The following is a 23,994-nucleotide window of genomic DNA, read 5'->3' on the forward strand; positions in this document are numbered from 1 at the left end:
CACACACTCAGTAATCCCACAGTCAGTGTTCAGTAAAGGAGGGAGAACCTCCACCTCCAATCACACACTCGTGCAGCTCCTGTTTAAACCACTTATCTGGTTTGGGGTGTGAGGCGAAGCCGTCACTGTCACACCAAATGCCAATCCCACAGATAAGGACGAACACCACAGGATAATGGCTGCAAAAGAAGTTCAGGTTATCACTCAATGATTTGAGTCAGCAGAGAAAGTTACCTGAATGGTAGCTGATTTCTCGGCGGGGAGGTGGAGTTGCAGTCCGGCCTTTATGGTGGTGGTGATGAGTAGTGGATGAGTGACAGCTGGTACGGATGATGAGTGACAGCTGTCACTCCTGGTTGCTCCGACGCCCTCTCGTGCTTGAAGCCCGCACTTCAAGCAGGGCGCCATCTTGTGGTGGTGGGCCAGCAGTACCTCCTCTTCAGCGGCCCACACAACAGGACCCCCCCCTCAACGGGCACCTCCTGGCGCCCGACCAGGCTTGTCCGGGTGCCGCCGGTAGAAGTCGGCCAGGAGGGCCGGGTCCAGGATGAAGTTCCTCTTCACCCAGGAGCGTTCTTCGGGTCCATACCCCTCCCAGTCCACCAAATACTGGAACCCCCGGCCCTTCCGACGGACATCCAGGACATCCACGGTCCAAGCCGGCTCCCCGTCGATGATCCGGGCAGGAGGCGGCGCCGGTCCGGGGGTACAGAGGGGTGAAACGTGGTGAGGTTTGATGTGTGACACATGGAAAACCGGGTGGATCCGCAGTGAAGCTGGCAGCTTCAGCTTCACTGCGGCTGGACTGAGGACTTTGAGGATGGGGAAAGGTCCAATGTATCTGTCCTTCAACTTTTGGGATTCCACTTGCAGGGGAATGTCCTTTGTGGAAAGCCAAACCTCCTGCCCAGGCTGATACGCAGGGGCCGGGGCACGCCGGCGGTCTGCATGGTTCTTGGCCCTCGTCCGGGCTTTGAGCAGGGCAGAGCGGGCGGTACGCCACACCCGACGGCACCTTCTCAGATGGGCCTGGACCGAGGGCACCCCGACCTCTCCCTCCACTAGCGGGAACAATGGGGGCTGGTACCCCAAACACACTTCAAATGGGGAGAGGCCGGTGGCAGACGAGACTTGGCTGTTATGAGCGTACTCGATCCAGGCCAGATGGTCACTCCAGGCCGTCAGGTGCGCGGAGGTCACGCAACGGAGGGCCTGCTCCAGTTCCTGGTTAGTCCGCTCTGCCTGCCCGTTCATCTGGGGGTGGTACCCAGACGAGAGACTGACGGTGGCCCCCAGTTCCCTACAGAAACTCCGTCAGACCTGGGAGGAGAACTGAGGACCACGATCCGAGACAATGTCTGATGGAATCTCATGCAGACGCATGACGTGGTGGACCAGGAGGTCTGCAGTCTCCTGGGCCGTCGGGAGCTTCGGGAGGGCCACGAAGTGGGCCGCCTTGGAGAACCGGTCCACTGTCGTTAAGATGGTGGTGTTTCCCTGGGACGGCGGGAGGCCCGTGACAAAGTCCAGGCCGATATGAGACCAGGGGCGACGAGGCACAGGCAGAGGCTGGAGGAGGCCTTGGGCCTTGTGGTGGTCGGCTTTGCCCCTGGCACAGGTGGTGCAGGCCTGGACATACTCCCGGACGTCGGCTTCCATAGACGCCCACCAGAAGCGCTGCCGGACCACTGCCACGGTCCTTCGCACCCCTGGGTGACAGGAGAGCTTGGAACCGTGACAGAAGTCAAGGACCGCAGCCCTGGCCTCTGGTGGGACGTACAGTTTGTTCTTCGGACCGGTCCCCGGGTCCGGGCTCCGTGTCAGGGCCTCCTGGATGGTCTTCTCCACGTCCCAGGTAAGGGCGGCCACGACAGTGGACTCGGGGATGATGGTTTCAGGGGGGTCTGACAGCTCAGTCTTGACCTCCTCTTCGTGCACCCAGGACAGAGTGTCAGATCGTTGGTTCTTTGTCCCGGGGTGGTAGGTGATCCGGAAGTCAAAACGCCCGAAGAACAGCGACCAGCGGGCTTGCCTGGGGTTCAGACGCTTCGCGGTCCGGATGTACTCCAGGTTCCGATGGTCCGTGAAAACCGTAAATGGTACCGATGCTCCCTCCAACAGGTGTCTCCACTCCTCAAGAGCCTCCTTCACCGCAAGAAGTTCCTGATTGCCGACGTCATAGTTCCGTTCAGCTGGGGTCAACCTGCGGGAAAAGTAGGCACATGGATGGAGAACCTTGTCGGACTCCCTGCTCTGGGATAGCACGGCTCCTATCCCTGAGTCAGAGGCATCCACTTCAACAACAAACTGGTGCTTGGGATCAGGCTGCACCAGAACCGGTGCAGTCAAGAACCGGCGTTTCAACTTCCTAAACGCGGCTTCGCACCGATCCGACCAGGTGAAGGGGACTTTTGTGGAGGTCAGGGCTGTCAGGGGGCTAACTACCTGACTGTAGCCCTTGATGAACCTCTGGTAGAAATTTGCAAAACTGAGGAACTGTTGTAGTTTCCTACGGTTCGTTGGTTGGGGCCAATCTCTCACCGCCGCAACCTTGGCCGGATCAGGGGCGACGGAGTTGGAGGAGATGATGAACCCCAAGAAGGACAAAGAAGTGCGGTGGAACTCACACTTCTCGCCCTTCACAAACAGCCGGTTCTCCAACAACCGCTGTAGGACCTGACGTACATGCTTGACATGGGTCTCAGGATCCGGAGAAAAGATGAGTATATCGTCTAGATATACGAAGACAAACCGATGCAGGAAGTCCCGCAAGACGTCATTAACCAATGCTTGGAACGTCGCGGGCGCATTGGTGAGGCCGAACGGCATGACCAGGTACTCAAAGTGACCTAACGGGGTGTTAAATGCCGTCTTCCACTCGTCTCCCTCCCGGATCCGAACCAGGTGATAAGTATTCCTAAGATCCAATTTCGTGAAAATTTGGGCTCCATGCAGGGGCGTGAACACTGAATCCAACAGAGGTAACGGGTATCGGTTGCGAACCTTGATCTCATTCAGCCCTCTGTAATCAATGCATGGACGGAGTCCGCCGTCCTTCTTGCCCACAAAAAAGAAACCAGCACCCATCGGGGAGGTGGAGTTCCGGATCAACCCGGCAGCTAACGAGTCCCGGATGTAGGTCTCCATTGATTCGCGTTCCAGACGTGAGAGGTTGTACAGTCTGCTGGACGGGTACTCAGCGCCCGGTATCAAATCAATGGCACAATCGTACGGACGGTGCGGGGGCAGCATGAGTGCCAGATCCTTGCTGAAGACGTCAGCAAGGTCGTGGTACTCAGCCGGCACCGCCGCCAGATTGGGGGGGACTAAAACCTCCTCCTTAGCTGTCACACCGGGTGGAACCGAGGATCCTAAACACTCCCGGTGGCAGGTTTTGCTCCACTGAACCACAACCCCAGACGGCCAATCAATCCGGGGATTGTGTTTTAACACCCATGGAAAACCCAAAATCACTCAGGAGGTAGAAGGTGTTACATAAAACACAATCTCCTCCCTGTGATTCCCAGACACCACCAAAGTCACTGGCTGAGTCTGGTGTGTGATTAGTGGAAGAAGGGTGCCATCTAGTGCCCGCACCGACAATGGTGACGGTAAGGCCACTAGAGGGAGCCCAACCTCCTTTGCCCATCTGCTATCCAGCAGATTCCCCTCCGACCCCGTGTCCACCAGTGCTGGGGCGTGAAGGGTTAGATCCCCACTCAGGATCGTGACTGGGATTCGTGCAGATCGTCGGGGTTTCCCCACGTGGGTGTTGTGACCCACCCTTAGCCCAGTCTCTAAGGACGAGTGCTGCTGTTTTGACCGTTTGGGGCATTCTCTCTGTGTGTGCTCAGTAGAGCTGCAGAGAAAAAACTCTCCACGGATCAGCCTCCTTTGTCTCTGATCTGATCGTTTTTTGGCCCTCCTCGTTTCCATAGCAACGTCAGCAGGTGGAGCTGTTGTCACGTGGAGAGCCCTGGCAGTGGAGCGTGGGGAAGTCGGCTCCCTTTCAGACCCGGGAGGAAGAGGGATGGCATGTACTTGACCACGCCTCTCGTCTCGCTGCCGTCGGTGTTCCGTTAATCGGTTGTCTAACCGTATAACCAGGTCGATAAGCCCATCTAAATCCCGTGGCTCGTCCTTCGCCACCAGGTGCTCCTTAAGGACCAGAGACAGTCCGTTTACAAAGGCGGCGCGGAGCGCAACAGCATTCCAGCCGGTTCGCGCTGCCGCGATGCGGAAGTCGACTGCATACTTCGCTGCGCTCCGACGCCCCTGCCGTATCGACAGCAGCACACTTGAAGCGGTCTCGCCTCTATGAGGGTGGTCGAACACCTGTCGGAACTCCCTCATAAACTCAGTATAAACCATTAGGAGCCGTGAATTCTGCTCCCAAAGCGGCGTAGCCCAGGCGCGTGCCTCTCCTCGAAGCAAATTGATCACATAAGCCACCCGGCTGGCGTCTGACGCGTACATGACGGGACGCTGTGAAAAGACGAGCGAGCACTGCATCAAGAAGTCCGCGCACGTCTCCACACAGCCTCCGTATGGCTCCGGAGGACTTATGTATGCTTCAGGGGAAGGTGGGGGGGTTCGTTGAACGACCAGCGGAATGTCTGTTTCTGGCACACGGTCAGCAGGAGGAGGTGCTGCAGCAGCGCCCTGAGCACGCGCTTCCACCTGGGCGGTGAGAGCCTCCATCCTATGATTGAGAACACTGCTCTGCTCGGTAACTAAGTCCAACCGAGCGGTAAAGGCAGTTAAGATGTGCTGCAGCTCACCCAACACGCCTCCTGCTGGCGCCTGTGCACCTCGCTCTTCCATTGGCTGTTCAAGCGATGGTTGACGCCCCTCGGGATCCATGACGCTGGCCGAGAAATCCTGTTGTGAAAGTGGCGTGACACGGACCCACAACAGGGGGCGTTAATGAACGGACAATGGATAAGCCAAAAGTAACAATTTAATGTTGTGAATCGCACAACAATGTACAGACAATAAGAATATGGTGGACTGTCAATCATACACCAGGTGACGTGTGGGCAGGCTCGACGATAGAAGACGCCTGGCAAGAGAAGAGCTGGATCCCCACACAGCTTCCACCACCAACGGAGCTGAAGAACACCGGAGCCGCCAAGCCCTGCGCCTCAGGTGGCCGCTGTCTTCAGCAATCAGACCCGGTACTGCTGGCAGAAAACAGAGACAGTCCTGATGAGTGTGAGTTCGCACACTCAGTACTCCCACAGTCAGTGTTCAGTAAAGGAGGGAGAACCTCCACCTCCAATCACACACTCGTGCAGCTCCTGTTTAAACCACTTATCTGGTTTGGGGTGTGAGGCGAAGCCGTCGCTGTCACACCAAACGCCAATCCCACAGATAAGGACGAACACCACAGGATAACGGCTGCAAAAGAAGTTCAGGTTATCACTCAATGATTTGAGTCGGCAGAGAAAGTTACCTGAATGGTAGCTGATTTCTCGGCGGGGAGGTGGAGTTGCAGTCCGGCCTTTATGGTGGTGGTGATGAGTAGTGGATGAGTGACAGCTGGTACGGATGATGAGTGACAGCTGTCACTCCTGGTTGCTCCGACGCCCTCTCGTGCTTGAAGCCCGCACTTCAAGCAGGGCGCCATCTTGTGGTGGTGGGCCAGCAGTACCTCCTCTTCAGCGGCCCACACAACAACCCATAGCGAATTCGTGGAAGTGATGCCACGTGCTTCTTGTTGTGAGGCAACAGTGTCAACCACGAATCCGATATAAAGGCTATATGTTCTTTTCAGACCATGGTCTTTCAGTTTGAGAGCATGATTATTAAAATTGTTTTTTTTTTCTTTCTCTAAGACAAAGAATGTTTTTCACTTTCAGAGCTTCTTCTTTTTTACTCTGGTTGACATCCAGCTTAATGGTGCATTACTGTCACCTTCTACTCAAGAGTGTGAATCACAGCATTTCATTCAGTATGGAGGACCGGCAAGTTGCGTGTATTGATGCGCCCATCTTGTGGCCATAGATGATAATACAGTATATTTTCACATAAGTCACAGAACCTCACAAACTACAACTAAACCCCCAACCCCCCCCCCCCCCCCCCCCCCCCCAAAAATAACCTAAAATCAGAAACAAAAACAAAAATCCATTGACTGCTGTGATACTTAAAACCAACATTCAATTTTTCATAATTGAAAGGAACTGAAATCAAAGACAGAAATGTAAACAAAAGTCAGAAAAAAGTACAAATAAATTCTGTTGCTGTCAACTTCTACAAAACATGTCTGTATTTGTACAAGCTGGCGTCGAACCTTGTAAACAGTTTTTCCTTTTTCTTACTGCACACTTTCTTCTAATTAGTCTTGTCAGTGACTGACTGGGTGAAGTGTGTGTGCATGTGTGTGTGTGTGTGTGTGTGTGTGTGTGTGGTGTGTGTGTCTCATTGTCTGTCAGAGAGATTGATAAGGCTGACAGCTGAAGGGGAGGGGGGAGCAGAAGGTTCCAGGGCTGTCTTCTGTCCATGTGACTGAAAGAATGCCTAACCTTCACCTGAGTTTGAGGTAATGTCAAGATCACTCTTGCGTGAGGACAAAATTAAAAGTTGGAATTTCAAGACTAGACCTCTTCTTGCAGACTGCATTTGCAGTGGAATTAATTTGCCTCATCAAATGCATAACAGAGCTGTAATCAGTCTGATTTTTTACTGACTTTTAGAGAAGGTCAATTGATGCACGAGAAGAAGGATAGTTGAGGGCTGCCACCCTTTTCAGCAAGGCACTCAGCACATCTGCATACTGCATGTATCTGAGTCAGTCATTAATCCATGTTCCCCAAGCTTGGAAAAAAAAAACACTTTAAAAATAGTGTTTATTAATTATATCATGGAAATAACTTTAAAAAGAAATATGTTTGTATATAAGAAATAGGAAGAATAACAGTAATTATTTTAGAAACATAGATTGCTGAAGGTATCATGGACAGATGCTGTAGACAATCAGATTGAAACATTTTCATTTTTGCAACACTACATTTACTTGCACAGTGACAACAAACAGCTATTTAGCATTGTTTTCTTATCAGTACCATGTTTTGTTTTGTGTGTCGGGATCCAGCAATGGACCCAGGACCTGTGGGAGCAGGCACTGATTTTGCCAGTCATCGTATCCACCACACCACAGAACTGCCTTGTCTCCTGGATGACAACCCCCCAGGCAGACAACATCCCAATAGCCGGTCACCTGCTGCACCCAGGTGAAATGTGGGTGTGTCCTTGGCTTTTTCCAGCCACTGTGGTCCTCAACACTGAGGCACCTGTATGGTTCATGATGCACAGGGTAATTCTCCACATGGTCAAAATTAGTCTAGGACCTCGCTTAGGGCCGCTTCACACATAGCACGAATGAGGCCAAATGGCACACGGAGGAGGAATTCCGTGTCTTTCTTGAATAATTGGAGCTACCTCTAACGCCCTCGCACACCTGCTGCCACAACCATTTGTGCACACCAGCAGCTGAAAGACAGAGGGTGCCCTGTGAGTGCCCATTCGATCTCTCTCTCTCAGCAGTTGTGGGCCAAATTCCAGGTGTCACACATGAACATCCAATACCACTTGCAGAGCACTTAGGAAATGTGGTGCCATTTGTGCAGCCAGCACGAAAATAGTGAGCAGGCGACTCCTGTTGAGCTGGCTGTGAAATTTGTCTAAGTGCCCCAGGAGTGTGGCGTTGCCAAGCAACACATGTGGCATGCCAGAGTGTCCCCCTTAACACATGTAGTGTGTGCGTGTGTGCCACACCCCATGCCCCCCTCCCACAGCATATGTGGTGTGCGTGCCCCCCCCCCACCATACATGTGGTGTGCATGTGTTTCATGCTCCCCCACAACACATGGCATGTGGGGGTGGGTGGAGCACACTTGCATGAAATGCTTATATGTATGTACAGACATGATCAGACGGCCTACCACGTCTGAGCGTACACAGCACAGCGAGGCACCTCTCTGCTGATCGCCAGCCAGCCACACACTGATAGCTGGAAATGACAGCTAAGTGCACACAACATGTTACATTAAACACAGACACCATAGCCAGGACAGGTATATAAATAATTACTACAATAACTACACACACAGTTATACGAGGTCTGTTAGAAAAGTATCCGACCTTATTATTTTTTTTCAAAAACCATATGGATTTGAATCACGTGTGATTGTGTCAGACAAGCTTGAACCCTCATATGCATGCATGAGTTTTTTCCACGCCTGTCAGTTGCGTCATTCGCCTGTGAGCAGGCTTTGAGTGAGGAGTGGTCCAGCCCCCTCGGTGGATTTTCATTGTCAGGAAATGGCGGAATGATTTGGGCTTTTTTCCATCAGAATTTTTTCAGAAACTGTTAGAGACTGGCAGCTGGAAACCATTAGAAAAATGTTTTTCTGGAGTCCGGTGAAAATTTTACAGGCTTCACAGAGAATTAGGATTGTTACTACAGCTTTAAGGACGGCTTTAAGGATGCTCGGCGCACCGCGCTCCGTGCCGCCATCGAGAGCCACAAACCACCGGATCATTTCTAAATGGATGGCTCTGTGGATCCGAGACCGTCGTGTGCACTTTCTCTGGTTATCACAAGAGCTGGACATCAGCCATTTTCCGGCAGATTTCACTTTTAACAAGAGATTTTGTCATGAAAAGCCGAGCGGAGGCTTCGCACGTCACGACCGATTTGCTGATGGAGCGAGACAAAGGAACACCTCCGTTTTGGTCTCACAGGACAACTTTGAGATGGCATTCAGACAGCTGTCGGTGGTTTTTCCATCGAGTGATTATCCGAGAAATTGTGGATGTGCCTGGACATGCCAGAACATGTCCCGTGAGGCTTCATCACGGCGTTGCTTTGCGCCATGCGGCACCGCCGCAACGTGTCGAATTCCTCCGCACGTCTGTCTCAATGTGCCAAAAAAGTGCTGATGTCCACGTCTGCCACCTCAGGAACAAGCCGTGGTGACAGCTGTCACCCATCATCCGTGACAGCTGTCACTAATCAACACATCTGGTATAAAAGCAGGAAGACACCTCCACCAAACTGCCGAGATATCACAATTCCTTCCTTTTCACAATTCCTGTGCTAGTCAGACAATGTCCCGGATAAAACATAGCATCCAGTTTGGAAATGAATGGCACATTCCACTGTTACAGGAGTTTTTGTCATGGAAAGAGGAGCGGAGGCTTTGCGCGTCGCGGCGGTGCCACATGGCGCACAGCAACGCCGTGATGAAGCCTCACGGGACATGTTCTGGCATGTCCAGGCACATCCACAATTTCTCGGATAATCACTCAATCGCAATCACACGTGATTCAAATCCATATAGTTTTTGAAAAAATAAAAAGGTCGGTTTCTTTTCTAATAGACCTCGTATAACAAATACTGTAGCAAAAAAACAAAAAATCACAGGGCAAAGAAAAGGAGAGTGACACTGTTCTGTGGGATGAAGGGACAGATGGGCATGTCTGCACACAACAGCTGCTGTTGAGATCTCTGGACCTGGAACCATGGGTCATGTACAGAGTAGGGCTGCCACAATTGGCTAGTTTGATAGTCATTCTCTGTGGAGGATGTCGAGGATTTATTCATATTTGGTTTCATAGTAGGAGGGCTGGTACTTAATGACTTATGTGCTGCCCTGACCTACCGGAATATTGGCAAGACGGCTGCCACTAAAACCATGACCCCTCGCTTGTCCATCATGATTAATGAGTTGGGCAAGGCGATGCATTCTCAGACTGCATTAACCCTTGAACTTAGATGCAAATTGGATAACATCTCAGAGCAAATGCACACCTTGCAGGAGAAGGTGAAGATTTCAGAGACCGGAGAATATTCATAATTTGGGATCTGGTTTGTTCATGTGAAGCTGGAAAAGTGTTTTTCACTGCTCAAACACAAACACGGCAGGCTTATCAGCCTCTCAAGGATAAAGTGCCTCATTGTTTTCCTCCAGAAGAATCTCTACCGCTTGGGAAATATTGGCTGCCTCCTTATCTCTAACTCCAGTACAAGGACAGTAACTGACTCACACATGGACAAACACTGAAGCATGCTCCACTCCAGACGTCTATAGCTGCTACAAGCCCCAAAAAACTATTGCCAAAATCTGCTCTCAATCCGAGTGGAAAGAACCATTTACATGCATCAATGCCTTGTACTGGCTATCACTATTGGTGCTTTTCACTGGAATTGAAGGTAGATTTTTAAAATAGTTTGAGTTTTTGGGGCTTGTAGCGGCTGGTCACGTAAATTTTTATTTGCAAACACATTACATAGCATGGTGACTTTTCTCAGGGTTTAACAATGGTTTTCTTCATTAACCCGCATGTCAGCTGTTTTTTTTTTTAAGGATTATTCAACATTAATTCTCTTTTAAATAGTTCCTCATAGAGATTGTCAGTTTTATGACATTTGAGAGCGTCTACAAGCTTAATACTGATTATATATTGTACAAATTCAGCCAGAAGTCTGTCTAAATTGGGGGTTAAAACAGCTGCTGCATGCGCGCGCGCACACACACACACACAGACTCTTTCAAAGAAAAAAAAATATGAGTAGTTGTGGTAGCCTTAGTACAGAGGAACAGAGGGATCATACTTGTCTGCTCGATAAGAGGGATTACATATTGGAAATTGGGGCATTTTTTTTATGGTGTGTCGTTTTTTATTACTTCAAATACATCAGGTAGCTGGTATCTGTTGCTGCAAGTACTGCAAAAGCAATGGAGGTGACTGCAGAAACCACTGAATGAGCATAACCTGAATATCTGGATTTTGTTGTGTTTACGTGTTTGAAAAAGAAACAGGACTGTGGTGTTATAAGTTGTATTATTGGCTGTTGAGAAATTTCCCTGATAACCTTTAAAACATTTAAGATTTCTAGATACTGCTCTCTGCTGGAGAAACAAGTTCTGTTTCGTATTTTTCACTTTAAATCAACATTCCATTGATAACAGTATGATTGAAAATGTCAGGGTTTGAGTTTTGTTTGGTTTTCTGTTTTATTTTGTTCTTTTCTTCTGTTAGTTATTTTTGCATTTCTTTGGTTTTGTTTTGTTTATTCTGTTGCTGAGTTTTTCTGTTTGGGTCTGTCTCTGCTTCTCTTGTCTTTCTTTTGGTTCCTGGTATTGGGTGTTTCTCGCTCTCTTTGGCCACACCCTGGTTCTGGTGATTTCCATGCACACCTGTTACTGATTTGCTGATTATCACCTGGGGGTATATAAGCTCACTGGGTGTTTGTCCCTCGCCAGTTTGTCGTGCCTTGTGCCTTCATTCCAGCTCTGTTCCTAAATTCTTTGTCCTGCCTGCCTCATAGTGTGTTGCTGACCTCCAGCCTGTTGCCTCGACCACTCCGTTTGCCTGATGTTTTTTGTACTGCTGCTTTTTCTGGACTGCCTACTCATGTACCGACCTTTGCTAACCACATCAGTAAAGCCTTTTAAAAACCAGAACTGTTTGTACGAGCCATGCATTTGTGTCCTGCAATTCCTGACCATCCAGCCTAATAGAAAATAAAACTTGAAAACAATCACTCTGGTGGTACCCAAGGATCCTCTCAAGAAACCTACAAATAAGTTAACGTATGGATAAAAATCCTCATAGTATCAAAGACATCCAGTCACAGCCTTACTATGTCACTGGTTATTGCCCAAGTCTCACAACCACATGGTAAGACAGGAAACACCAGGATACTAAAGGCTTGGAACTTCATTCTCCTGCAAAGATATAAGCACCAAACACTTTTGTCCAGCAACCTCATGACGCCGTATGCTCTTCCCAGGTATCAAAGGCCAAAGACTTGGAGACAAGAATGTGACTGCCAAGATAATGTTTCTACAAGCTCAACACTTTCACCTCATAGAGATAAACGTCTGATGTCTGTGTCCAAGAAGGCACTGAAAACCTGGATCTGAGTCTTCATCCAGGACATTCAAAAATCCAGACTGTTGAATAGCTCATTAAGCTTTTCAAGTGTTCCAAACATAGTATCCATTATCACCTGAAGTTCACAGCATTTTCAAGTAAATTGTTCTTCGACAACAAAGACAGCTAAGCTCCTTGTTTCCCCGACTCAATACCCAGTGTTTGTTCCCAGAATTCTCAAAAATGTCTAGACCAAAACATCAAATATGGTTGAAGGAATGAAATATGAGTGGGGATTATTATGGCTGAGGGGTCTGTTGCATTTTGGCAGTGACACCGTGAATAAAAACAAACAAACAAAAAATAATGATTTTTGTTACTTTGAAAAATTGTTCTGAAAAAAATGTCACAAAGTTATTTGAGACATTACCTTTGATATGAAATGACTCGACAAAAATGTTGTTTCTGTTTAGCAATGAAAGGAATTATAGTATCTCAAAACTTGAAAAAGATGAATGCTTTCATACAGTGGGGTAAAAATGTATTTAGTCAGCCCCTGATTGTGCAAGTTCTCTGACTTAGAAAGATGAGAGAGGTCTGTAATTTTCATCATAGGTACACTTCAATTATGAGAGACAAAATGAGAAAAAAAATCCAGGAAATCACATTGTAGGATTTTTAAAGAATTTATTTGTAAATTATGGTGGAAAATAAGCATTTGGTCACCCACAAACAAGCAAGATTTCTGGCTCTCACAGACCTGTAACTTCTTCTTTATGATGTTCTTCTGTCCTCCACCTGTTACGTGTATTAATGGCATCTGTTGGAACTTGTTATCTGTATAAAAGACACCTGTCCACAGCCTCAAACAGTCAGACTCCAAACTCAACCATGGCCAAGACCAAAGAGCTGTTGAAGGACACCAGGAAGAACATTGTAGACCTGCACAAGGCTGGGAAGAGTGAGTCTACAATAGTCAAGCAGGTTGGTGTGAATAAATCAACTGTGGGAGCAACTGTAAGAAAATGGAAGACATACAAGACCATTGATAATCTCCCTCGAGCTGGGGCTCCATGCAAGATGTCATCCCGTGAGGTAAAATGATCATGAGAACGATCAGCAAAAATCCCAGAACTACACGGAGGGACCTGATGAAGGACCTGCAGAGAGCTGGGACCAAAGTAACAAAGGCTACACACTAGGCAGAGAGGGACTCAAATCCTGCAGTGCCATGCGTGTCACCCTGCTTAAGCCAGTACATGTCGAGGCCCATCTGAAGTTTGCCAGAGAGGGCCATGTATCTTGAGATTTTAACCCAAAACCTCCTTCCATCAGTGAGAGCATTGAAGATGCAACAGGGCTGGGTTTTGCAGCATGACAGTGATCCCAAACACACCGCTCAGGCAATGGAGTGGCTCCGTAAAAAGCATTTCAAGGTCCTGGAGTGGCCAAGCCAGTCTCCAGACCTAAACCCCATAGAAAATTTGTTGAGGGAGTTGAAAATCTGTGTTGCCCAACGACAGCCCCAAAACATCACTGTTCTAGAGGAGATCTGCATGGAGGAATGGACCAAAATACCAACTACAGTGTGTGCAAACCTGGTGAAGACTTACAGGAAATATTTGACCTCTGTCATTGCCAACAAAGATGGCAAAGATGGCAATTATGTTACAAAGTATTGAGATGAACTTTTGTTATTGACCAAATACTTATTTTCCAACATAATTTACAAATAAATTCTTTAAAAATCCTACAATGTGATTTCCTGGAATTTTTTTTTTCATTTTGTCTCTCATAGTTGAAGTGTACCTATGATGAAAATTACAGATCTCTCCCATCTTTCTAAGTAGGGGAACTTGCACAATCAGGGACTGACTTTTTCAATGCTTATGGCTGAAAATTCCAAAAAAAATGCTTGGATGAATTATGTCCAGTATCTCCATGTATAACCATTAGTATAGGACATTGAACACAATTATTTTTCACATGAAAGATCTGCAATTTGAAAGATAATTTGTCGTAATTGTGCTTATTTAATATCTTGAGGATTTTTATAGTTCCTGATTTCAAAGCACCTGCCCAGTGCTTGAATCAGAGGAGAAGTGCAATCAGTCTGCACGCGAGCTGACATTTTAGTGATTCTAGGTCATATATCCAAGCTTTTCATGAGCATGACATTTGAAAATGTGAATAGCGCCTTTCATACACAGACAAAAATTTGAAAAATACCACATATGAGAGGCGGAATTAAATTATTTGCCATTGAAAAAAGTGAAATGGAAGCACTGATGTGGTGACCAGGGTTGTGCATTGTGGTTTTTATGTTTGCTGGTAAATTCACAGTTTAGCATCAAAAAACATGTGTGCACTAATGAAACGGGAGGGGCTGGACACTTTGAGTCTCTAAAAACTGGAACCTGCTGCAGCTTTTGTGCTGCCAGGGTTTAGCAAAGTATAATAAAGTACTACCTAACATCGCAACTCCAAGGTTACATCATTTCGTAAAATCACAAATTCAATAGCTGCCTGATGTAAGCAGAGGAACCAGTGCTTCTGAGCCGGTTCAATATTAAGCCAGCTACATGTTAACTAGCCAAGCTAGCATAGAGAGTGGCTGTGTCACAATTCAGCAGCTACACACTTCTAAGGCTGAACAGGATGCAAGTGGACCCCTGCCTGGTCACTTGGATCTCCAGCTACCTCACCAACAGGCCACAGTAGTATCCCTGACATACTGAGGGACACCACGTCTGACATTGTTATCAGCAGCACCGGAGCACCCCAGTGCACAGTGCTGGCCCCTTTTGTCTTCACCCTGTACACCTCTGACTTCTGCTACAACTCTGAGCTGTGTCACATCCAGAAGTTCAAAGATGACACAGCCATTGTTGGATGTAAAAGGGATGACAGAGAGGAGGAGTACAGAAGCCTAGTGAAGGACCTTGCTGCCTGGTGCCACACAAACCATCTACAGCTCAACACCTCGAAGAAAACGGAGCTGGTCACTGACTTTGGGAAGTCAAGACCAACTCCGTGACCATTTCTGATCTGTGGAGCTGAGGTGGAGGCTATGGATTCCTACAAGTACCTTGTGCTGTGGCTGGACAGCAAACTGGACTGGACAACCCACACCAACGATCTGTACAGGGAGGGACAGAGCAGGTTGTACTTTCTGAGGAGGCTGCGGTCCTTTAAAATCTGCAGGAATCTCCTGTGGATGTTCTACCAGTCCGTAGTAGCCAGCGTCCTCTTTTACACCGTGGTGTGCTGGGGGGCACATCCAAGAAAGACACATCCAGGCTGGACAAACTGATCAGGCGGGCTGGACTCTTGGGTGACAGTGGCAGAGAAGAGAACACTGGACAAACTGCTGGACATTATGGATGATGTCAGTCACCCTCTGCACACCATCATCAGCAACCAGAGGAGCCTCTTCAGCCACAGACTGCTCCTTCCCAAGTGCAGGACCAACAGACTGAAAAACTCCTTTAGTCCTCAGGCCATCAGACTGCACTATTCCTCACTCAGGGGGGAGTAACAGGAAGACAAAGGACAGGAATGAGAGGAACAGTAGTAGCCAGTAAACCAGTATTGATCAGTATGTCTGGTATTTATATTGCAAACTGTTTTGCTATTTTTATTTTCACTTTTGATACTCTGTGTGCTTCTTACCCCAGGTGCTCCTATACAATGTTGCTGGAACCTCAATTTCCCATGAGGGAGTCTTACCCAGGGATCAATAAAGTTCTGTCTAATCTAATCAACCAATTCAGTAATAAGTGGTGTGAGTAGGCTGTCTAATTTAAAAAGGCTCCTTAAAGCACAAAGAAGCCTTCTTTCCCCTTGAAACAAAGTTATACAGCAAGTGTTGAGTCTGTGTAAAGACAAAACTGTCATGGTTTCAGCCAGATCTGCGGGTTTATTCTAGTTTTTCCCCTTTCTGTTGTTCTTTTCAGCTTTGATGTATTAATATTTATTTTCATCAGGAATTATTCTGTCATGTTTTTCTTGTCACTTTGTTCTGGTTATGATTCACTAGTTATTTTGTTTTCTTCATATGGTTATTTTCTGTTTTGACTTGTCACTTTGTTTTCTTTGTTAATTTATACTTTTGCCATCCATTCTGTTGTAGTTGTTTTCAGTCATTGTTTATTAAGTTATCACTTGTTCCTCTTGGTTATTATATTTGATGTATTGTTGTGTCAGGATTTGTTCTGGTTGTTGTTTGGTCACTGCTTTTTCTTATGTTTTGTCTTACTGCCTTGTTTTTCTTAAGTCAGTTTGTGTTTAATGTCATTTTAGTATTTTGCTCCATGTCTCTCGTTCTAGTCTGTGCTGCCAGTTCATGTTTAGCTTAGTTCTCATGTTCATGCCTGCTTCCAGTTGTGTTATGTTCTGCCATAGTTCCCTGGTTTCTCCTCACGCCCCTCTGAGTTCTGTTTCACTCCACACCCTGCACCTGCCTTCATGTCTTCATCCCTCACTTACATCTGATTATGTTCTCTCTGCACCTGTCATGTGTCCCTGTCTCTCACTTTAATTCTGTCTGCTTTGTATTTCCTTTCTCTCACACTCTGTGCACCTGTTCACACATCTTTGTCTTTTCTTCTCTCCACCCTGTACTCTCTTCCCTCACTGTCTTGCACACATAGTATCTTTGTTCATTAGCCACGCCCCCTTTCTGGATCCTTCCTCTCACGTGCATCTTGTTAACACCACCTGTTCCTAATTTGTCCACATGCATATTAACCCTCACAGTCTCACAGTACCTCGCCAGATTGTTGTCGCTTCCAGCACACTCTCCAGCCTTCCTGTTCTTTGCCTTGTTTAGTCTCGCCGTGTACCAGTCTTTTGCTCTGAGTTTCTTGACCGCGCCTTTTGCCTCAGCCTACATGCCTGTGTTTGCTCATGCCTTAGACCCCTGCCTGGAAATGACTAAGTTTATGCCTCGCCCTGCTTGTACCTCTGCTCCGTTATTTGATCACCTGTGTGCCGAACCTCAGCCTGTAATAAACATGACGACTTCTTATACCACAAAGCCTGGTTTGGGAGTTTGTACTATGGGTCCACCTGCTCCTGGTGTTGGGCAGCCACCCGTCATGACAAAAACAACACTGATCAGCTCCAAATATACAATTGCAAATCTGAAATATATAGAAATAAAGCATAAATAAGTAGGTAAAAGTGATAACTTAACTATGGGTTACCCCCAGTGTGCTAGCTTGGTGTGAATGCCAGGTGACAGAAGTTAGAATACTTGATGGACTCGATGGCTGTCTAATTTCAGAACAGTGTATTCTGGCCTCCTCTGTGTCTGAAGCACTGAAATCTAAAGAGTTTTGTGGGACACAGCACTTAGAAGGGTGTAGACCCTGAGTTGGTCATTATTTGTAATGACTGGGCTAGGCTAGCTAGCTTTCTGTTGTGATTGTACTTTCTATTCTTAGCAGGGAAAGCCTAGGATTAACATACATAATGACTGTGACATAAAATGAAGACAGACATACCTTTCAAGTTGTTTGCAAAGGTTTCTTGCTTTTTTTGTTGTTGTTGTTGTTTTATAGTTTTATAAAACATTGTTCAGAGATACTGAGAGTTATTTTTGGACATTATTTTGTCATAGCAGTGGGATGCAACATTAAGCTTGAAAGCAAAGTTTATGTGAAATGACCTGCTATCTTTGCGAGTTCATGCACATTAGGTGACAAAATTTGTAGCCACTACTACGCTGCTTCATGTTGTCTTTTTTTTATGCAGTCCATCAGGGAGGTGACTGGCTACGTGTTAGTGGCTCTCAACCAGTTTGACTACCTGCCACTGGAAAACCTAAGAATCATCAGAGGCACCAAACTCTACGAGGGTCGTTATGCACTCGCCATCTTCCTCAACTACAGACGGGATGGCTACTATGGCCTGAGGCAACTGGGACTGCGCAATCTCACAGGTCAGCATGATGGCAGGGTTGGTATAGTTGATGATAATATTTCAAAATCATCAACATGTCAGCATTCAACACAACAAACATATTTGGGAATGTAACAAAAATTTCATACACTTCTTACTGAATAGGTGGATTTGAAGGGTTTGTGTGATGAATAGGATGCCATAGAGTTAAATTATACAATAAAATGGTTAATTGTGTAGTATCTTTGTGTTGACCAGTGAACACACTTGGTTGCTACTTTGATAAAATGTGAACATTTACTTGAATTGAATGTAAATCATGAATCATGTTTTGGTGAGCGTATTGTTGAAAGAAGAATGTCATTTGTTGGCAAAACATAATGTATCTTTGATAGCAAATAAACATTTCAATCAGAGTATTTTATTAAATTAATTTATTCAAGCACAAAATAGTAGCTGCAAAACATAAATTTCCTAGCCAAAGCTACCTGGAATCACAAGCCACTGCAGAAAATGCGATGAGTTAATGATGCCATAAAAGGTATGTGGTTCGATAATTGTGTCTTGCAAAACATGTTTTTGAAAAAGTTCTACTCTGTGCCGTGCAAAAAATTGTTTTGTTTCAAACGGCTAGCTTGTACCATAGCCACATCTATGTGAGACCTGGTTTATTTGCAGTGTTGAGATGGCTTGTGAGTTGGCACTGGTTCCAATTCACAAGCCAACATTTACTACAGTTGCACAGAGTTTAAACAGAGACAGACACTACATGTGTTAGTTTGACCACTTGCCAAAGCCTACAGCTCTACAATGACAAATGGAAAGGTTTCCAGTTTGCCCTTTTGAGATGTCCCATAATCCCTTGCATGCCACAAAGGCACTACAATCAACACAACATGAAGAACTCACATGATGACAATTACAAATGAACATTATATTACAAAAATGTAATTTTTTATGGCTTTCATAACATTTATAAGAGACTGTGAACCCTTAGACCCCTGAACACTTGCTAAAACAAATATTACATATATTCCGTGTCTGCTACCTTCAACCTGCGTGAACTTCATGAACGCAAACTGAATTTCAGACATATTTTATACAGTATATTACTTTGGAAATCACTTGAGATTCTCGCGTGTTTACATAAAACAAACACAATAACATCTAAAAACCTAGGTAATATGTTCACAAGAGTTTTAGGCACAATATACAAAGAGTTTTACAGTATATTGGGATGTTGATGCCATTATCTGTGTACAGTGGTTAAATTGCAGTGTTATCTGAGCGTCCTGTGGCAGTTCACCATGTTGTTGACTTCTGGCAGTGCAGCCACCTCTCTGAGATTTTACGAGATTTACAAGAGATTTGAAACCTCAATAGGGTGACCAGGCTATGCGAGGGTAAAGCAAAAAGGTATTTGTGATTTAAACTTTTTTGTTGACACTTGTTTTAAAAGTTTTGTGCTTGAGGATGGGATACATACTTCCAAACATTTTACAATTTTGAATTGTTTTTAATCACTAAATCAGCTGTTACATTAGCCACATCAGTTGTTTGCTCATCCATTCATTCATTCATTCATTTTCAGCCGCTTTTCCAGGTCCGATGAAACAGTATATTCCCTCCCGGAAATCCCCCCACCTCTGAAAGCCAACATTCCTACAAGGCAGCACTGATTAATGCTTACCCAAACCTTGACAAGACCCATTCAGGACAGACCAACCTTTAAACTCAATTTCTCATGGATGTCTTATGGTTCCAGATGAAGCACAGTTTGATTGACAGTGAACCATATTGGTGTCTCTGCATCTGTCCGTCTATAGGAGATGATGGTGTAACATCCAGATTTTTTCTAAGAGTGTATCTGCACCTGCACGAATGACTTACAGTTGTATGTAAAAGTTTGGGCACCCCTGATGATTTCCATGGTCGAGGATGTCCTCGTGGGCTGGATCTGTGACAATGTTCTGGGTTGCATACAGCTACAGCACTGCAGCTGCTTCCTCTGGTCTGTGATGACTTTGCCTATCTTTGACTTGAGTGGGCAAACGTGGAGGTGGATTGGACTGTTGCCTTCTTGATGCCCTCGTACATGCTTCTTGTATCCTCAGAGTTAAAAGCTGTCTGGATACTGCTGCAGAATTTCAGCCAGTATGAATTGGCGCAGTGGCGGGTGGTTTGCTGGGCTTTACTCTTGGCAGATTTGAGGGCTTCTAATGTGCTGGGACTGGGCACTGCCTTGTAGGCCAAGAAGACTCTCCTCTTTGCCTCAGTCACAGGCTCCATTTCCTCCCAGTGGGCATCATATCAGTCAGTGTATTTGCACTCCTTTTTCCCAAAGGATTGATGGTCGCGTTGTAAATGGCATCTTCCAGTGTATCTTCAGTGAAGGCTTCTTGCACCTTGCTAATGAAAGGCTGCATTTTCTCTGAGCTGCCAACCCAGCAGGTGTTGATGCATGGGCAACCCTTCTTCTTGGAGTAGTGCAGCTTTCTTAGAGCTATGCGCACCTTGCTAGCGATGAGGGAGTGGCCCGTGTCACAGTCTGCCCTATGGTAACTGCTGGTGAGGAAAATGCTGGCAAGGTCCACATGCCTGGTGATGACTAGATCCAGCTGATGCCAGTGGCGGGACAACCGCAGGTGTCTCCAAGACAACTGGTGGATATGCTTGAATTTGAAGAAAGTGTTGGTCACGCATAGGCCGTGATAGCAACACAGCTCCAGCAGTTGTGGACCATTGTTATTGATCTTGCCCAAGCAGTAGATGCCTAGGCAGGTGGGCCAGACCTCATTATCTGCACCCACTCTGGAGGTGAAGTCTCCAAGTAGGTATGGGCCTTCTGTGCTCTGAATCCATGCAGGGAGACTAAGGCACATGGTCCTGACATTTCAGCTTGCAAAATGAAAAGAGCTGGAGTCTTCTTTCTTCTTTTGTTCTGATTGTTAATACAACAGCAGACTTGCTTTGCAGGGGGTGGGGGGAAGATATGCTTGGTGGGGTGTAAGATATCCAAGGACAATGGAGGGTATCCAGGGGGAAGATAAACTGGGACACCAGGTCATGGTGGCAGCAGAGCAAGCAGCTCACCCCACACTTACCTACTTTCAGCCAAGTCCTGTAACTCTTCCTGGGGGATCCAGAGGCTGGGGAAATATAATCTCTCCAATGTGTCCTGGGTCTTCCCTGAGGCCTTGTTCTGGCCAGACATGTCTGGAATACCTCCCTAGGGAGACGACCAGGGGCATCCTCACCAGGTGTCCACCTCAGCTGGCTCCTTTCAATGCAAAGAAGCAGTGGCTCTACTCTGTGTCCCTCCCTGATAGTCAAGCTACTCACCCTGTCCAGGAGTGTAAGGCCAGATACCCAATGGAAGAATCTCATTTCTGCATCTTGTTTCTACGATAAATGGACTGCATTTATATAGTGCTTTTCCATCTGCATCAGATGCTCAAAGCGGTTTACATATCATTGCCTCACATTCACCCCAATGTCAGGTTCCTGCTATGCAAGGCACCCACTACATACTGGGAGCAACTAGGGGATTAAAGACCTTGCTCAAAGGCCCTTAGTGATTTTCCATGAACATCGCAAACAGGATTGGTCACAAGGTGCATCCCTGGTGAAGTCCAACACCCACCAGAAACAGATTTGATGTAATGCAGAGAATGCAGGCACAGCTCCTACTTTGGTCATATAGAGACAGGATCACACACTGCAGTGAATCCGGTACCCCATACTCCTGCAACACCCCCCACAGGATGCCCCGAGGGACCCATTCATATGCCTTTTCTAAGTCCATAAAACACATGTAGACTGGTTGATCATACTCCCAAGAACCTTCTAATATCCTTGCGAGAGTAATGAGCAGGTCCATCATTCTTTGGCCAGCACAGAACCTGCATTGCTTCTCCTGAATCTGAGGTTCGACTAATGATCAAAGTCTCCTTTCTAGTGCCCTGGCATAGGCTTTCCGAGGGAGGCTGAGAAGTGTGTCTCCTCTATGATTGAAGTACACTCTCCAGTCCCCATTTTTAAGGATAGGGACCACCATCCCAGTTTGCCAATTCAGATGTACTGTTCCCAACTTCTGTTCAACATTGTATAAGTGTGTCAGCCATGACAGCCCAACAACATCCAAAGACTTCAGCATCTCAGGATGAATCTCGTCCAAACCCGGTGACTTGCCACCGAGGAGTTTTTAATAATAATACATTTTATTTGTAACGCACTTTACATTCCATGGAATCTCAAAGTGCTAAGTGCAAAGTGCTTTTTCACTACTTCATTGACTTCCATTATGGTGATGGAACCAGTTCCGTCCGAGTCTTCCATCCCTGCCTCCTTCATGCAGGTTATATCAGAAGGGTTAGGCGATCCTCAAAGTGTTCATTCCACATCCTGACAAATGATGCTTGACAGTGTTAATCCAGGCAAAAGTTATTTGTTTCCAGTAACTCGGTCTGTTTGCAGAAACTCAATATTCCGTTACCATACAAAACATTTCTTCATTTTAAACCAATGGCAGTAGTTGACGTTGTCAGAATCCTGTCTGCTTAATGTCCTCACCTACATTGCTATGGCAGAAACATAGATCCTTTCCTGCTCATTGTAGCAGACTTTTAAACCATCAATGATTCAACTCCCAGTTGGTGTTTAAGGGCTCCTGTTTTTATTTGGGTTTCTGCATAGATCCACATGTTGATCTGGTGAAGGTTTTGCACCAGGTGTCCATCCTAATGCAACTCCAGATGTACATGGACATTATGGCATGGGTAGCCAGAAATCAGGAGCCTTCTTGTTGGAAAGCAAGAGTACGAGCACTCTGCCTCCTTATGTCATCATGTGTTCTTCTTCAGTCCTTCCAAAATTAGAGGAATTGGGATACCAATGTGTAGACTTTGGTTCAATTTCTGGCCATGTGTCTTTGGAAAAAACATATTTCTCTGCATTGCCCCAGTCCACCCAACTGTACTTGGTACCAATCACAGCTGGAGAACTAACCTGCAACGCACCAGCATCCTATCCAAGGGGAGTTGTAGACTTTTATTTGCATCATGCTGTGGAGGGCCTCAAGGCCCGTATAGGACTCTGTTCATCCTATTCCTTCTCTTCTTTTCCTTCTTTTTATTTCTTTTTTCTTCTCCTTATTCTTCTTCTTTTCACTCTCATTCTTCCAACACTCAATATATTTTGCAGCACTCGTAAATCATTAATGGTAAATGTCATTCTGATCAAATGAATAAAGTGAATAGAGTGATTGTTCTGTGAATGTGGAATGATATTTTTACATTCTGTAATATATGTTGGCATTTTCTGCCCGATACATGATTTTGTTTGATTTTTCCACCCGCATATGCAAATTTAATGGGACATTTCTAATTAAGTTGTAAAATTGGAGCTCAAATGTTGAAGATGCCTATCTGTATTCTGGCAAATTAATCTTCTGTTTTGCAACACAGAGGGCTCAAATGTCTGTGGAAAGTCCTATTTTCACAATTAATTAGATTTTTGTTTGCGCCAAAATACGCTGCATCTGGAAAGTATTCACAGCACTTCACTTTTTCCACAATTTATCTTACAGCCTTATTCCAAAATGTAGAAAATAGTTTTTTTCCTCAAAATTCTACCCACAGAACCCCATAATGACAACAACAATGACAACATGAAAAAATTGTGAATTCACTTTTTCAGTTGCAATTTTACCCATTTGAGGAAAAATGGGCTTCTTGTGCTTTGCAATAAAACTCTTCAAATACTATTTTTATTTTCATCTGTGTCAGCACATCATTTGGGGCCCTATGTTGACAACCTAAGGCCATTGGTCTGAAGCTGATCTTGCAAATGCATTTGGTGTGTGTGTGTGGGGGGGGGGGGGGGTCCAACTGTACTTTACAGGGGGAAATAGGTTGTATTTAGTCACTTCATTTTTGATGGGTGTGTTTTTGGTATAATATTCACATCAGTGTGAATTTCTATCTGCAGTGCATCCGTGAAGTATTCACATGACTTCACTTTTTTCACTATTTGTTATGTTACAGCCTTATTCTAAATTGGAGTGAATCATTTTTTTTCCCACAAAAATCTACACACAACACCCCATAATAACAAAATGAAAAAAGTTTATTTATTTATTTATTTATTGCAAAATTATTAAAAGAACAAATTAAGAAGTTACATGTACATAAGTACCCTTTGCTC

At 45.9% G+C, this 23,994-nt stretch overlaps 1 protein-coding gene across 1 annotated transcript in view; it reads left to right on the forward strand.

The window, feature by feature from the left end:
- LOC117517414 (receptor tyrosine-protein kinase erbB-4-like) overlaps positions 1 to 23,994 on the forward strand; it is an 886,935-nt gene that overhangs the window by 455,085 nt on the left and 407,856 nt on the right. Inside the window, exon 3 of the mRNA XM_034178423.1 lies at positions 17,644 to 17,830. Coding sequence (XP_034034314.1) covers positions 17,644 to 17,830 — 187 coding nt within the window. The remainder of the gene's footprint in view (positions 1 to 17,643; positions 17,831 to 23,994) is intronic.

The sequence above is a fragment of the Thalassophryne amazonica genome, chromosome 1 (assembly GCF_902500255.1).
Source record: "Thalassophryne amazonica chromosome 1, fThaAma1.1, whole genome shotgun sequence".
NCBI classification, from domain to species: Eukaryota; Metazoa; Chordata; class Actinopteri; order Batrachoidiformes; family Batrachoididae; genus Thalassophryne; species Thalassophryne amazonica.